The sequence below is a fragment of the Stegostoma tigrinum genome, chromosome 5, assembly GCF_030684315.1.
Source record: "Stegostoma tigrinum isolate sSteTig4 chromosome 5, sSteTig4.hap1, whole genome shotgun sequence".
Taxonomy (NCBI): Eukaryota; Metazoa; Chordata; class Chondrichthyes; order Orectolobiformes; family Stegostomatidae; genus Stegostoma; species Stegostoma tigrinum.
The window spans coordinates 3720948-3736645 of NC_081358.1; the positions used below are offsets into that span (position 1 = coordinate 3720948).

At 40.2% G+C, this 15698-nt stretch overlaps 1 protein-coding gene across 4 annotated transcripts in view; it reads right to left on the minus strand.

The window, feature by feature from the left end:
- The window catches only part of avl9 (AVL9 homolog (S. cerevisiase)), a 79324-nt gene that overhangs the window by 39576 nt on the left and 24050 nt on the right, over positions 1-15698 (minus strand). For all 4 annotated transcript variants that reach the window (XM_059645769.1, XM_059645771.1, XM_059645770.1 and 1 more), the window contains exons 5-7: positions 13754-13843; positions 8030-8096; positions 4085-4125 (exon numbers count right to left, since the gene is read on the minus strand). In XM_059645769.1, coding sequence (XP_059501752.1) covers positions 4085-4125; positions 8030-8096; positions 13754-13843 — 198 coding nt within the window. The remainder of the gene's footprint in view (positions 1-4084; positions 4126-8029; positions 8097-13753; positions 13844-15698) is intronic.

Here is a 15698-nt window from a genome sequence, read left to right on the forward strand (position 1 = left end):
AGTTAGACAAGAACTGGGTAACATAAATTGGGAACAGATGCTGTCAGGGAAGAGCACGATAGAAATGTGGAGATTGTTTAAGGAATGCATACTGCATGTGCTCGATATGTTTGCCCCTAGCAGGCAGAGAAGATGCGGTTGAGTGAGGGAGCCATGGTTCTCGAGAGAGGTCGAATGATTGATTAAGAGGAAGAAGGAGGCTTATGTAAGGTTTAGGAAAAGACAAACGGAAAAGGCTCGAGAGGGATACAAGTTAGCCAGGAAGGAGCTGAAGAAAGGCCTTAGGAGAGCTATAGGGGGGCATGAGAAAACATTGGCATACAGGATCAAGGAAAACTCCAAGGCTTTTTACACATATGCACAGAAAAACAGAATGACGGAGAAAGGGTAGGGCCGATCAAGGAGAGTAAAGGGAATTTGTGCCCAGAGCCTAAAGAGATAGTACAGGTCCTTAATGAATACTTTTCTTCAGTATTCACAACTGAGAGGGACCTAGAAGAGGAGGATGTTGTGAGACAGGCAGGTAGGATAAAGGAGGTTGATGCTAGTAAAGAAGATGTGCTTGGAATTCTGACAAAGTTGAAGATAGGTAAGTTCCCCGGGCCTGAAGGGATTTATCCAAGGATTCTTTGGGAAGTGAGAGACGAGATCTCAGGGCCTTTGGTGATGATCTTTTCATCCTTACTGTCCATGGGTATAGTGCCGGAAGATTGGAAAGAGGCAAACGTCATTCTCTTGTTCAAAAAATGGAGCAGGAATAATCCCGGAAATAACAGGCCAGTTAGTCTTACGTCAGTGGTGGGCAAATTATTGGAAAGGGCTCTGAAAGATAGGATTTATGATCACTTGGAAAGGCACAGTTTGATTTGTGATTGTCAGCATGGATTTGTGAGGGGTAGATCATGCCTCACAAAACTTATTGAATTCTTTGAAGAGGTGACAAAACACTTGGATGAAGGTAGAGCAGTGGATGTAGTGTACATGGATTTAAGTAAGGAGTTTGATAAGGTTCCCCATGGTAGGCTCATGCAGAAGGTAAGGGGGCATGGGATAGTGGGAAATGTGGCAGATTGGATTCAGAATTGGCTGACCCTTAGAAGACAAAGGGTGATAGTGGACGGAAAATATTCAACATGGTGCTCAGTTACGAGGGGTGTACCACAAGGATCTGTTCTGGGTCATCTTCTATTTGTGATTTTTGTAAATGATTTGGATGAAGGAGTGGAAGGGTGGATTAGCAAGTTCGCGGACGATATGAAGGTGGATCACAGTGCTGAGGGCTGTTCTAGGTTACAAACATATATTGATAGAATGCAGAGCTGGGCTGAGAAGTGACGGATGGAGTTTAACCCTGTAAAGTCTGAGGTGATTCATTTTGGAAGGACAAACTTGAAAGCAGAATACAGGGTTAACGGAAAGATTCCTGGCAGTGTGGAGGACCAAAGGGATCTTGGGGTTTGTGTCCACAGTTCCCTGAAAGCTGCCACCCAGGTGGATAGAGTTGTTATGAAAGCATATGGTGTGTTAGCTTTCATTAATAGAGGGATTGAGTTCAAGAGCCATGAAGTTATGCTCCAGCTATACAAAAGCCTGGTTCGGCCACATCTGGAGTATTGTGTCCAGTTCTGGTCACCTTGTTACAGGAAAGATGTGGAAGTGTTGGAAAAAGTGCAGAGGAGATTTACCAGGATGTTGCCTGGAATGGAGGGAAGGTCTTACTTGGAAAGGTTGAGAGAGCTAGAGCTTTTCTCTTTAGAACGATGAAAGATGAGAGGTGACTTGATAGAGGTGTACAAAATGATCACAGGTATGGATAGAGTAGACGGCCAGAGACTTTTTCCTAGGGTGGAGGTAGCTTTTATGAGGGGACATAGTTTTAAAGTGAAAGGAGGTAGATATTGCAGAGACGTCAGAGGTAGGTTCTTTACCCAGAGAGTGGCTGGGGCATGGAATGCATTTCTGGAGAGGGTAGCGGAGTCGGCCTCATTAGGGGCATTTAAGCGGCTATTAGATAGGCATTTGGATGATAGTATAAGGTAGCGGTGGTGGTGAGATAGGCCTTAGGTTTAGGGTAAAAGTTTGGCACAACATCATGGGCTGCAGGGCCTGTACTGTGCTGTACTTTTGTATTGTCTATGGCAACTTTACATTTTCCTTCCTGTTCACCTCCTGCACCTGCATACCAATCTTTTATCATTCATGCACCTGCACATCGAGGTTCCTCTGCGCTATTCAGTTCTGCAGTCTGTCTCCACTAGGTTGTGGCTTCATAATCCAGCACCCTTGGAACCGGGCCTTTAGCAGGCAGGAGAATTTGCTGAATCATGTGAGGTCACCTGTCAGAGTCAGCAATCAAGGGAGTTTGTAAAACCTTTCTTTTCTCTATTCCCATTCTTCTTCTATCATCCTAATGATACCAACTCATGTAAAGGCATTGCCCTCTGTGAATTTCTGATGGTGACCTTCGATTTACTATTCAGCTGTGGAGTTATGTATTTATGCAGGCACCTGTAGAAAGCTGGTGACCACTCTTCCTTGTCTGTTTTCTTTTGCAAATTTTGCAGCATGGTTTGTCTAACATATTTTGGTTTTGTTTCTGTGAGTTTCTCTTGTATCATGTATACAGACATCATCTTTTGCCAGAACATAGAGGCTGCCAGGCCAGAGGGTGTCAAGTTAGGGAGGTACAACCTGAACTGCTTTTCCCTTTCTCCTGTAGCCATGGTGCTCACTTAACCCACTGGATCTAAATCCCTCTGTCCTCTTGATAGGTTGCTTTCCTAACCATCTTTGCACCATGTGCAACTTTAACTACCATATGTTTGGTCCCTTCATCCAAGTCCCTAATGTTTAATAGAAAGTTTCCACTCATTTAAGACTGTATGTTAGACATTCTTCTGGGGGTCCAATGGTGACAATGTAGGAGTGAAATAAAGTCCACTAGCTAATAATGAATAGCTTAAAGTATCACCAGTGTCCTCACTCAGCTAGACAACAGTGAAAAAGGGTGGAATTAGGGGACTTGTCCTTTTGGAACAATTAACATTTCAACAATCACAGACGCACATATTAGTCTCAAATTTGTTGTTCAGGACAAGTTTAGGCAAGATAAGAGGTTACAAATACTGTCCAGATTCCCTTCTGCAGATTAATTGTGATCCATTAGCAATTTTTAATATGTGGAAATGTACGCTTGGCTTTTATAAGCCAGGCATCTGATGTAGAAATTTTTGCCTGACTGAAGAATAAATAATGACCAAATCTCACTATCTTTAGCATCATTGTGTACTGTTACTGCAAGCAAAGTTTTGGAGTGGTTTGAGGAATTTAAGGGGGCATGGACGGGGAGAGGGGGAGAGAGAGAGAGGGGGGGAAGAGAGAGAGAGAGAGAGAGAGAGAGACGAACAGACAGAGACAGAGCGCAACAGGATGAGAAAGACACATGCATATGCTGATAAATACATTAAGAGAGAGAAAAAATAATTAGGTAAGGTAGTTGAAAGCTGAATATAAATGGTAGGCTTTGAGAAATTTTCTGAGGCAGTAATATAGGACGATTTAGGCTTAGACTTAGGCTTAAGAATTCTAAACTACAAATCCTTGAAAGTTAAAGCTGGTGCAACCATAAGATTGAAGCAGGAGACCATGCGGAAGCTTAGGACAAGGAGGTAGAGAATGCTGGGCATAGGACTAAGAAGGATTGTACCAAAACAGGAGCGTGTAGGAGTTGGGATTTAAGCATTAGGATATATATTCCCAAGGTGACAGTCTGAAGTCAATATTGCAAGTAAGAAAATGAAGATTCTGTGCAGAAAAGAGAGAGACTCAGAGATGTCTGGTATTTTGAATACTAAATCAGAATGTCTTAAAAGTAGTTGTTAATAGTTCATACAAAACGTCCAAAAGTAGGAACATACATTTTGGAACACAAATGAAATTCAGAATTAATGGCATTTTATAACTCAAACATCTAAAACATTTGGCTTTTGTTACTTTGTCTTTTATGTCAAGATTAAAAGCGTTTCCAGAGTAAAACAAAAGCAAAATAAATCAGGGGAGAAATTGTTGTTATTGATTACTGTACCTTATGCTTGAAATGGAGAACCAGGTCCCGCGGAGACAGACCTAAAAACAGAATCCCAATTTACAAGAAACTACAATACAACTGTTAATTCTTCCTAAATAATAGCATAACTGCGATAAAAATTAACAACTACCAAACTCACTAATATAGTTTCCTATTCCTTTGACAAGAAGGAACCTTGCCATCTGTCTTCTTCAATGGATACTAGACTTGAAGAAGGATCACAGAATAATATTGCACAGAAGGAAAATATTCAGTTCATTGTGCTCTGCAGGATTTTTGAAAGAGATATTCTGCTCGTTCCACTCCCTTATCCCTTTCCCAAGAAGCAATTTCTTTTTCTCTTTTGAACGTTTATTCAACTTTAATCAGCTTCAACCCATCTTTCCAACATTGAATGCCATACCACAAGAATTCCAAGTGAAACAAAATCCTCATCTTCCTTTGTAAAAACTGACAGAACTGCAGATGCTGTATATCAGGAACAAAAACAGAAGTTGCTGGAAAAGCTTATCAGATTTGGCAGCATGTGAGAAGAAAAAAATTCAGAGTTAATGTTTCTGGTACGGTAACCCTTCTTTGGTTCTGAGGAAGGGTCAAGGTACCCAAAACTTTAACTCTGATTTATTTTCTTCACAGTTGCTGCCAGACCTGCTGAGCTTTCGAAGCAACTTCTATTCCTCATCTTCCTTTTCAGCCCTACACCATTGGTTCCATTGTTGTAAATTTCCTTTGCATCCTTCCTAAGTCTTTCAATAAAATTACAATACACAAAATAAATAGCAAAGAAATAGGTGATTCAGCCCAACTGGTTTGAATTGACATTTACACATTACACAAATCTCCTCCAATTCGGTCTACCTCATTTCAGCATATCTTTGATTTCCTCTCTCTCTCTCGTGCACTTACGAATTTTCTTTTCATAACCATTTAAGCTATTTGACTCACCAGTTCTTTTATAGCAAGCTCCATAACCTAACCATTGATTCAAGAAATTTATTTTTGTTGTCTCTTATTTGTAATTATGTCATTCTTATGACCCTAGCTTTAGATTTTCCCATGAATGAAATGAAAACATTCCCTCCACATCGCTCTAATCCAATTACATTTTTAACAGCTGAAGCAGATTTTTTTTAAGTTACCTCTGTAAAGAAAAATCCTCCAACCTGTTCAGTATTTTCCAACAGCTGTACTATTATCTCTTAGTTCTAGCATTAACCTTCAAACATTTGAAAGTGTGGTACCCAGTATTAAACATAATACTGAAGCTGAAGCTGGACAGTGATTTATAAGATTTTATAATAATATCTTAGATTTTGCATTGTATGTCTCTGTTTATAAAAACAAGGATCTTATTTGTTTATTTTTAAATGATCTTTTATAAAACCATGTAAAATAAACTTTGTATAGTAACCTTTGATGTGGCAACTAAAAAAAAGGTCTTCTGGAAACCCAATGTACCACATCTACAGGTCTTTTTCTTATTCATGGGATGTGAGTATTGCGTGCAAAATGCTAGTGCGGCCTCATTTGGAATACAGCGTGCAGTTCTGGTCGCCCCGCTACAGGAAGGATGTGGAAGCATTGGAAAAGGTGCAGAGGAAATTTACCAGGATGTTGCCTGGTCTGGAGTGCAGGCCCTATGAAGAAAGGCTGAGGGACTTGGGTCTGTTCTCATTGGAGAGAAGGAGGCTAAGAGGGGATTTAATAGAGACATACAAGATGATCAGAGGATTAGATAGGGTGGACAGTGAGAGTCTTTTTCCGAGGATGATGGCTTCAACTCGTGCAAGGGGGCATAGCTACAAATTGAGGGGTGATAGATTTAAGACAGATGTCAGAGGCAGGTTCTTTACTCAGAGAGTGGTAAAGGCGTGAAATGCTCTGCCTGCCAATGTAGTTAACTCAGCCACATTAGGGGCATTTAAACAGTCCTTGGGTAAGCATATGGATAATGATGGGATAGTGTTGGGGGAGGGGCTTAGATTAGTTCACAGGTTGGCGCAACATCGAGGGCCAAAGGGCCTGTTCTGCGCTGTATTGTTCTATGTTCTATGATCTTCTCAACTTGTCCTGCTCCTAAACATTAAGATCTCTATTCTGTATCCCTTTTTGAATGCTATCAATTGGTTTATATAACTTCTCTTCATTCTTCCTATGAAAAAGGCTGACCTTACAATACTGCAGGCCAGGGCTATTTTCTTCAATGAAATTTAGAAGAAACCTGACAAGTTATTTAAAACTATGAATGAGCTAGGCAGTTCAGGTAAGAAAGGAACAGTTCCACTTCTGGGAAAAACTAAAGGTGAGGTCATAAGAAACGAGATGGTAATTAATAAAGTCCAATATGCACTACTCTGTTATTTGCACTCAAATGTTATCAAGTGTAGCAGCAGCAGCAAAGCTATTCTCCATCCTGTAAATTGTTTCTTACTCAAAGAATTACTTGGTATAACCAGAGATAACAAGGTGTGGAGCTGGATGAACACTGCATGCCAAGCAGCATCACAGGAGCAGGAAAGCTGACGAAGGGTCAGAAGAAGGATCCAGACCCGAAACGTCAACTTTCCTGCTCCTCTGATGCTGCTTGGCCTGCTGTGTTCATCCAGCTCTACACCTTGTTATCTCAGTTTCTCCAGCATCGGCAGTTACTACTACCTCATGTGGTATGTTCTATGTTCTATAACCTGACGCTCATGCACATAGCAATTTAACAGCACAGTTTCAGCTATGGGAAATCTGCACACACTCATCGTAATTTTGTTAATTATTTCTGTACTCTCAGAAACAATGATGATCATATTTAGAAGATTATTCACTGACGTGGCCAGCTACTCCACATCAGGTTATCTAATAGAAAAGCTAATTGAGAGGAAGTCAGAGACCTCTCAAAGTAATTGACAGTATTTACAACACTGCAAACCTGGTCTTAATCGCAGTGGCTGTAGTACTTGCAAATAAATATGTGTAAAATGAATGTTAAACTTACAGATACGGTAAAAAGAAAAATAAATTGCGCTTTGGTTTCAGGTCAAACAAGATCATTGAAGACTCCTAACTACCATGTGCAGCTCCTGTTTAACTGCTTAATTACTCCATGGTATGCACTTGTTACGGAAGGAATGAGAAAAGAAAGGACAAAAAAATGTACTTGGAGTCAAGGCTTCAATGGCTGCCAACAAGAGCAGCTCAGTTGTACCATTAATGGCTGAGCTGGCCACATGCTAAAGGTACATCTGCCAGACTAGGCTTGCATATGCTGCTAAAGGAACTAAATAGAAGAGGTGAACCTGTTTAATACAGTTCTGTACAATTTGCAGACATCTTTCCATGAATATACTGCAATGAGTTGACCAACAAAATCCTTGAAAAGTCTCATCTTTAATCCAATATCAATGACAGTGTGCTCACAGTTTGGGCACTTTTCTACCTTGTCATACGGTAGGGATGTGTTAGTAAATTCTGGGTAATTTACTTCTACTGGGCACGAAGAAATAACATTCATACATACACAGGAGATGAGTCTTGGTCTCCACATTCATTGTATGTTAGTCACTCCTGCCAATATTAACATAGATGGAGCTGCGCATGTAAGGAAACAGCATGAGTACTCAGAATTTGAACAATTAACAATGTACTTCATGTTCTGCTATACGAATGGTGGAAGTAAACAGATGAAATGAGTTGACTGGCTAACTTTTAAGTGGGTGCTGGTTACTAATTGCTTACTGTTCGTAACTGTCCAGTTTTAAAAAAACTTAGTCTCAATTAGTTTAAACAGTTCACTAACAACCACACAAAGCTATGAAACTACTTGAAATAACCCTATATTTTGTCTTTTGAAAAGGATAAAACTACTTCTGTGTCGGAGGCAAAATACATACACAAATCCTAATGTGAATCTTATTTATTCAAATGCAAATGATACAACTTTAATTCACTTACCTAAGCAAGCCTGGGAGCCTTCTAATGCAGTTCCTCCTAAAGAGCTATTCATGTGTTCATAAAGTTCCTAGTTTAATCATTTTAGAAAAGTAAACACATAAAAACATTTAACCACCAAGACCTACATTAAATGATCCAATAAGATCAAATACAAATTAATGGATCTAAAACATTGTAAGTATTATATACATGTTTGAAATATGAGCACATGCAGGGAAATTTTCTCTTAACAGGTCAGTAAATCTGATAATAAGTACCTGTCCAATCTTGCGTATATCACCGCACTTTCAAACTTTTTTTATTGTTCATTGACAGGACATGAGCTTCACTCAAAAGGTCAGCATTTTTTGGCCATCCATAATTGCCCAGGGGGCAGTTAAGAGTCAATCACTTTGCTGTGGGTCTGGAGTCACATGTAAGCCAGACCAGATAAGGACAATAGTTTCCTGCCTTAAAGGACATTAATGAACCAGAAGGTTTTCTAACAACCAACAACAGTTTTGAAGTCATCATTAGACTATTAATTTCAGATTATTTGTTACTGAATGCAAATTCCACCAACTACCATGGCAGTATTTGAACTTGGGTACCTAAAACATTACCTGAGTCTCTGGATTAACAATCCAGTGATAATATCACTATGCCTGTACTTCAAATATCGACAAAACATGAAGGAATTCAGCTTTATGATAAAGCTTCCAAATGTAAAGAAGCAAAATCAAAGAAAGAAGTATCATTTTTTGTTACTAAAAAGGAACTCCTTCAAACTTAGGAGACAAGCTATGGAAAAGAAGGCAAATCACAGACAGTTACTTTGACAAGACATTTTGAGCACCAATATCATGACTGTTTAACACTGTGTGATGAATTCCTTTGTGTTGTACCAACTTGAACTGCAGTCAGTTACCACTGCAACGTTCAGCAGACAGACAGTTCCAAAACATTAGTTACATTCAATACCACCTCAGAACAAGGGTTGGGTATACTGCAAGTTTTCAAAAGGTCACTTAAAACGTTTCAGAGGTTGTTGACGTGCAGTTAGTTGAAGATTACAGACAGAGGCAGAAATGAACCTGTGCAGAAAATAACTGTTTAGCTGGATTGCTAAACAGTTAACTGAGATACATAAATCTGAACAGTCAGAGATTCAGTGAGAAGTTAAAACCATTTGGATGGCTTGTGTCGTCAGAAGTAGTTTTAGGAGTTAGTATGCAGCTCAGAAAAATGGGCTCCAGAAATGTCCAAGGAGACGTAGGGGCTCAGGTGAAACGATGTGGCAAAAGTAGTTCAGTGTGGTGTCAGCAAAGGTAAGGGAATCCCACAAAAATGATTTGCTTTGTGTACTTGGATCAGGTTACAGCCTAGGAAATAAATTCACGACAATACGGTGGCTGTGGTGAAACTCGTTGTTTGTGAAAAGATAGCACGGTTCCCGTGAAGAAGTGTTAGAGTCAATTTAAGATAACAAGGTGTAGAACTGAATGAGCACAGCAGGCCAAGCAGCATCAGAGAGGCAGGAAAGCTGACATGGCGGGCCTAGACCCTTCTTCAGAAATTTCTTCATTTCTGAACGAAGGTCTAGGCCCTAAACATCAGCCTTCCAGCTCCTCTGATGCTGCTTAGCCTGCTGTCTTCATCTAGCTCTACACCTTGTTATCTCAGATTCTCCAGCATCTGCAGTTCCTACTATCTTAGAGTTCAGTTTTCAAGGATTTAGAAGGGCACAGCCCCAGAAATGGAAAGTGAGCAGTCATTGAGGCAGTATGTCAAGAGTGGTGTTTGAGGAAGTTTTAGGGCCAGGTCAGCCAAAATGTGAAGAATTGTAATGAATTGTACACTTTGTGAAGTGTAATGAGATTTGGTGTCACCAATGTTTGGTTTGTGTCTGGGCAGTGAATGTGGAAGAAATCTAAAGGGTGTATCTCAATCATGGTAGCTGTTTGATGTGGGGTCCTTTTGTTGGTTTTTGGGCATCGTTTACCTGTCGCCCATGCTAAGTTTGAAATGTTAGGATAAGTCATACTTCCTTTGGCACAGTCTAAACTTTGTTTTTGTCACTAATCTTTGCTTCAATACATTTTGTTTGTTCTTAGTAGTTGACTAAAGAAACCTAACTGACTTATTTTGAACACGAAAGCAGAGATAATCTAAAACCTATACTATTAGCCACACTACTACTTTAGTCAAACTTAAAACTTTGCTGGACTGCTGGAGGAGAGGGTACTAGAATGGAATTGGTACACTGGAATAAATTATACTAGCCGAAACATCTTTAGAGGCGCAAAAACTTACAGCAGAGTAGGATACATTTTAATACTTTAAAAGTATTGTCCAATGATAAACTGAAAAGGGTGGCTGAACAGTTGGAGGTAGGATTGAGATGAAAAGCTAAGAAATAAGAAATTCAAAAATTATTGGTCAACCAACTGGACACTGAACTTGGAAAGCTGGGGAGAAATGTAGAAGTAGAAGCATACAAGGTAAAGACAGAATAGAAGAGCTCAGAAATACAATTTCAAAGAAAGGAAAAACGTGACCATTCTTTTTTCTTTGAAGATTGAAAATGGACAGACTATTCATTGGATAAGTATACAGTCATCATTGTTAATCTTCATGTATCAGCAGTATCCATCAATCATGAAGTTGCCAGGAAGATCAAACAGGGGTATTGGAAGTGACATAACATTCAGCAGGGATCAGGCAGGGCTAAGGAAATAAAATGTGGAGATGGAACTGCAGTTTTCAATTACAGTTCTAGGGTAGAGGTCAAGAGTACTTTTTCTAAAGGAAAGCTCTGAAATGGTGACAGATAGTACTTGAGGAAAGGGAGTAATTTACACTAACAACATTTCAGGAAGAAAAGTTTGGTAGTCACTGGCTAAAAGAAAGGGCACTAAGGGAATATGAGTTGTGTCTAATGATTTAAGATAAGCTTGGAGAAGGCAGCTTGGAGGGAGGAAGGGTGAAGAATTAGGGCAAAAGCAGGAAGGAGCCAGTGAGAGCTGCACGACAAAGCGAGGCAGCTGTATAAATTGTCTCAATACTAGACACAAACATATCTTCTACTTTTTGATGAAGTTAAGACTGGAGGAGGAAAGGCATACAGATTTAACAAAATAAAAACCGAAAGAACTGCGGTGGCAGTAAATCAGGAACATAAACAGAGGTTGCTGGAAAGGTCAGCAGGTCCGGCAACATCTGTGAAGAAAAATTAGAATTAATGTTTCAGGTTCAGTGAGGAAGGTTCTGAGTAAGGGTCATTGGACCCGAAACGTTAACTCTGATTTTTCCTCACAGATGCTGCCAGATTTGCTGAGCTTTTCCAGCAACTTCGGTTTTTGACACAGATTTGAACAATTAGTTAGTAGAAAAAAAAGCACTAGGCATTTTTTTGGCCTTCATTTACTCCAGAAGAATGAGCAATTGTCGCAGAGGAAAAGGAGACATAGTAATACTCAAAATGGTGTTACCAGATCACCTGGGTGGCAATAAGATGTTGATTAGTCTACGGATTTGCGACCAGTTATCGATGACAAATAAGACAGCGACAAGTGTTTTGATCTCCATCAGCACAGGAGCTGTCTCTCAGATCTCAGTAGTTAAAACACATTTTAAACCTGAAGGCACGAGTTTGTCTTTCCTTCAGCAGGTATTATAAGCTGTGATTTTTTATTTGGTAAGTCATGGACTTTTGCAAGTGAACCAGCTACCTTCCATCTCTTGCAATCCAGTGGAGGTACCTGAAAATAGATGACTGAAAAGCAATGTTCTGACCTTTATAAGAATCATAAGCATAATCCCAGCAACCCATCAACAGGAACCATTGAACTGGCTTGCAGTTTTTCTCTGTCCATAACCTATTTTTCCCTGACTATCTGTGTGCACGTGTATGCACAAAGGGGAGTTTATGAAGGGGTCAGAGTTTTAATTAGTCGTGTTATATGCCAACAGTTTATTACTGTTTACCTGTGGTTAGGGTCTAATTACTTACTATGAATGTAATTCCTGTTAAATACAGAAACATGATTTGTGCTTTCTATCAACTTGCATTGTAGGTTCAAATTGGGGAATATTGTATGTGATGACTCTGGGAATAGTGGGGCTTGATTTCCAAGTGAGTCATGATAAAAGACAGATTCATGATAACGGCATTTTCAGTGTGGCAGACAGACAGTAGGACGTACTGTATGTCAGAGAGGTTTCAGTGAAGGGCACGGTTTCCACCAAAGCCAAGGGATCATTCACGACAAAGGCTGTCACTGACAGGATCTTTTTAAACCAATGAACCAATATCCTCCAGGAAAACGTGGATGGTGCTGTGACTGTTGATGTGCTGACCGAGACCATGAGGGAAGTGAGATGAGGGGATTGGGAAATAAGTTGGAGAAATGCACATGAAGTGTACTGAATTTTAAGTTATTTGGTCTACAGAACATGAGTATTGCTGAAAAAGATGCATTTTGTTGAAGCTTCTTGTCTTGTAATTAACAGGACAATTTGTAAGAATACCAATTCAAGGGGAAAACCACCATTCATATGTACCAAACACTTCTTCATCACCCTGTCCACCTGCAACTCTACTCTCAAGGAACTACGTACCTAGGTGCTAGGTTCTTCCTTTCAGCAATACCCCCCAGGTGCTTACCATTAAGTGTACAACTCTTGTCCTGATTTGTCTTACCAAAGTACAACACCTCACATTTATCCAAACTCCATCTGCCATTCCACAGCTTATTAGCCCATATGATCAATGTCCCACTGTACTCTGAGATTTGTTCATCGCTGCCCATGAGACCACCAATTTTGGTGTCATCGGCAAACTTACTAACCATACCTCCTGTAATCACATCCAAATCATTTATACGAATGATGAAAAACAGTGGACCCAGCACCGATCCTTGCAGCCCAGGCTTAGTCACAGGCCTCAAGTCCGAAAAGTAACTATCTACCATCACCCTCTGCCTCCTAACTTCAAGCCAATTTTGTGTACAATTAGCTAGCTCTCCTAATTCCATGTGATTTAACCTTGCAAACCAATCTAAAGAACCTTGTCAAATGGCCTGCAGGCATCCATATAGATAATATCTAGTGCTCTGCCTTCCACAATCTTTGTTGCCTCTGCAAAAAATTCAGTCCAGTTAGTGAGACATGATTTCCCACAAAGTCACGTTGACAACACCTATTCAGTCTTTGCCTTTCCCTCAAAGTCCGCTCCAACAACTTACACACCACTGATGGCAAGCTCACTGGTCTCTATTCCCTGGCTTTTCCTTATCACCTTTCTTAAATGGGGCAGCTCACTAGCTCAGTGGCACCAAGGACCCAGGTTTGATTCCACCCTTGGGCATGGAGTTTTCACATTCTTCCCACGTCTGGGCGGGTTTCCTCCCACAGTCCAAAGGTGTGTAGGTCACGTGGATTGGCCGTGCTAAATTGTCTGTGGTGTCTGGGAATGTGTAGGCTTGGTGAGTTGGCCAAAATGCAGGATAGGGAGTTGGGATGCTCTTCAGAGGGTCTGTGTGGACTCGATGGGCTGAATGGCCTGCTTCCACGCTGCAGGGATTCTATGATTCTATGATTCTATGATAGAACAGTACTAATTGGTTCCTAATAGACTCATATTGGAAGAGGTCTTGCAATGAGGAGACTCACACTCCAGTACTGCACTACTTTTAACTTATTCATTAATAAGGTGTCTGTATACAAAATTGTAATAATCCTCACCTTTAGAATGGAAATCTGTGAAAAATCTTTCTCCTCAAAATAAGCATGTGTGATGAGCTGCAATTTTGCTTGAAGCAATCCATAAAGGGGCTAGTGAGAGGAAATCATAAGAGAAAAATTCGAGTCTGCAGTTCAGTTAGTTTGATGGCCATAAACAGTTACTCAAAAGCTGTAACAATTACACATTGGCAATTTCTACAACATGCCCTTGTTAAAAAAAAACACAAATGCTAAGTGACAGCCAAAGTACACTGAAGACTTTGGTGTTGAGTACCCACATTTTATGTGCACCAAATTCAGTACAAGAATTAACATGGGATAAATCAAATTTGTGATAAAACCTGCAATATAATTCTGATATAATACAAATTTGAACATCTTGAAGAAGTTGAAGTGCAGCACTACCATGAAATGCTGCACGACAAGTTTGCAACGATGCTTCTGTAAAATGAGTTACTGTCCTAAGTTCTATCATCAGAAAAATGTGTAAAGAGAATGTGGAAACCAATCGTGAGACAGAGAGACAGAGTAAGAGAAAGAGAGGGAGAGACAGAAAATAATGTAGTAAAATTTGCAGTCGTGAGATCCCAGGTTTTCTTTCCCCCAGTAAAGAAAATTAAAAAGCATACTGATAAAAACGCCCCATGGTGTGCAATAAAATTTTTCATTGCCAGAACACCATGTTTGAACTCTTGCAATCAGGCACCCATCCCTATCTACATTAAATAACATCCAATGTAACTACGATAAATGGGATATCCTTCCAACTACATCCCCCTCAATCTGTTTACAGTAACAGCTGGCTATGCCATCTTCTTCCTTTCCACTGTCATCCAGTTGAAGAGCGCTTCTCTCATTTGGCTCCATTCCTATTTATCAGCGTCTCATTTGGAATGACTTCTCCCTTTCCCAAGGCAACCTTAATTCTGGTGCTTCCCAAAGATCTATCTTCGGTCCTGTTTATTTCCCACTTGGATGTTCTTACTCAGTGATATCACCTGACAGTCCAGTGCCAGTTTTCACATAAAATGCTCTATCTTGTCAGCACCTCTATCAATTCTTTAATTTGTTGTTAAGTTATCAGGCTGTTTATCTGGAGGTGCATGAGCAGAACTTTCTTCCAATTAAACACTAGAAAGACAGAAGCCATTGCCTTCAACCTTGTTCCCAATTTTGTTCCTTAGCTACAGATTCTTCTCTCTCTCTCTCTCTCTCTCTCTCTCTGTGGCAGCCACCTGAGGTTGAACCAGTCCAATCACAACCTTGATGTCATATCTAGCTATGAGACAAGCACCCACCATATTTCCACAGCATCATTGGACCACACAATTCCGTCTCTATGACAGCGTTTGAGTTGACCTGCTTTCTCAGTTCATCTGCCGCTGAAATCCTCAATCACGGCTCCCTTGTCTCTAGAATGATTATTCCAAAGCAATCCTGGCTGCTCTCCTACATTTATACACTCTGCTGGCTCGAGATCAGGCCTCTTGTCTACGTCTTTGATACTTAAGCCCTTAAATATCAATTGCCTTACTTACATCTCTGGCTGTTTTCCTTACTTTCTTCCCTTTAAACCCTGCTGTGCCTTTCACCAAGTCATTGATCGTGCAATCTAATGCCTTCTTTTATGGCTCAGATTTGTTCTGTAAATCCCCTCAGCACTTCTGAATATCTTATTACATTAAAGGCACTACTGTTACAAGGCCCACACAGAGCGGTCAAGCTTCAAGCCAAAAGAACATAGAACATAGAAAAGTACAGCACAGTACAGGCTCTTCTGCCCACGATGTTGTGCCATGGAATACTCCTAATCCAAAATTAAAATAACCTAACCTACATCCTAACCTAGAACACAGTCACAAATTTGATAAAAGATTAAGAATCCTTTCAAGGAAGCTGCTTCTTACTGCTATTTCATGTGAAATTGACTTCCTGCATTGTACCC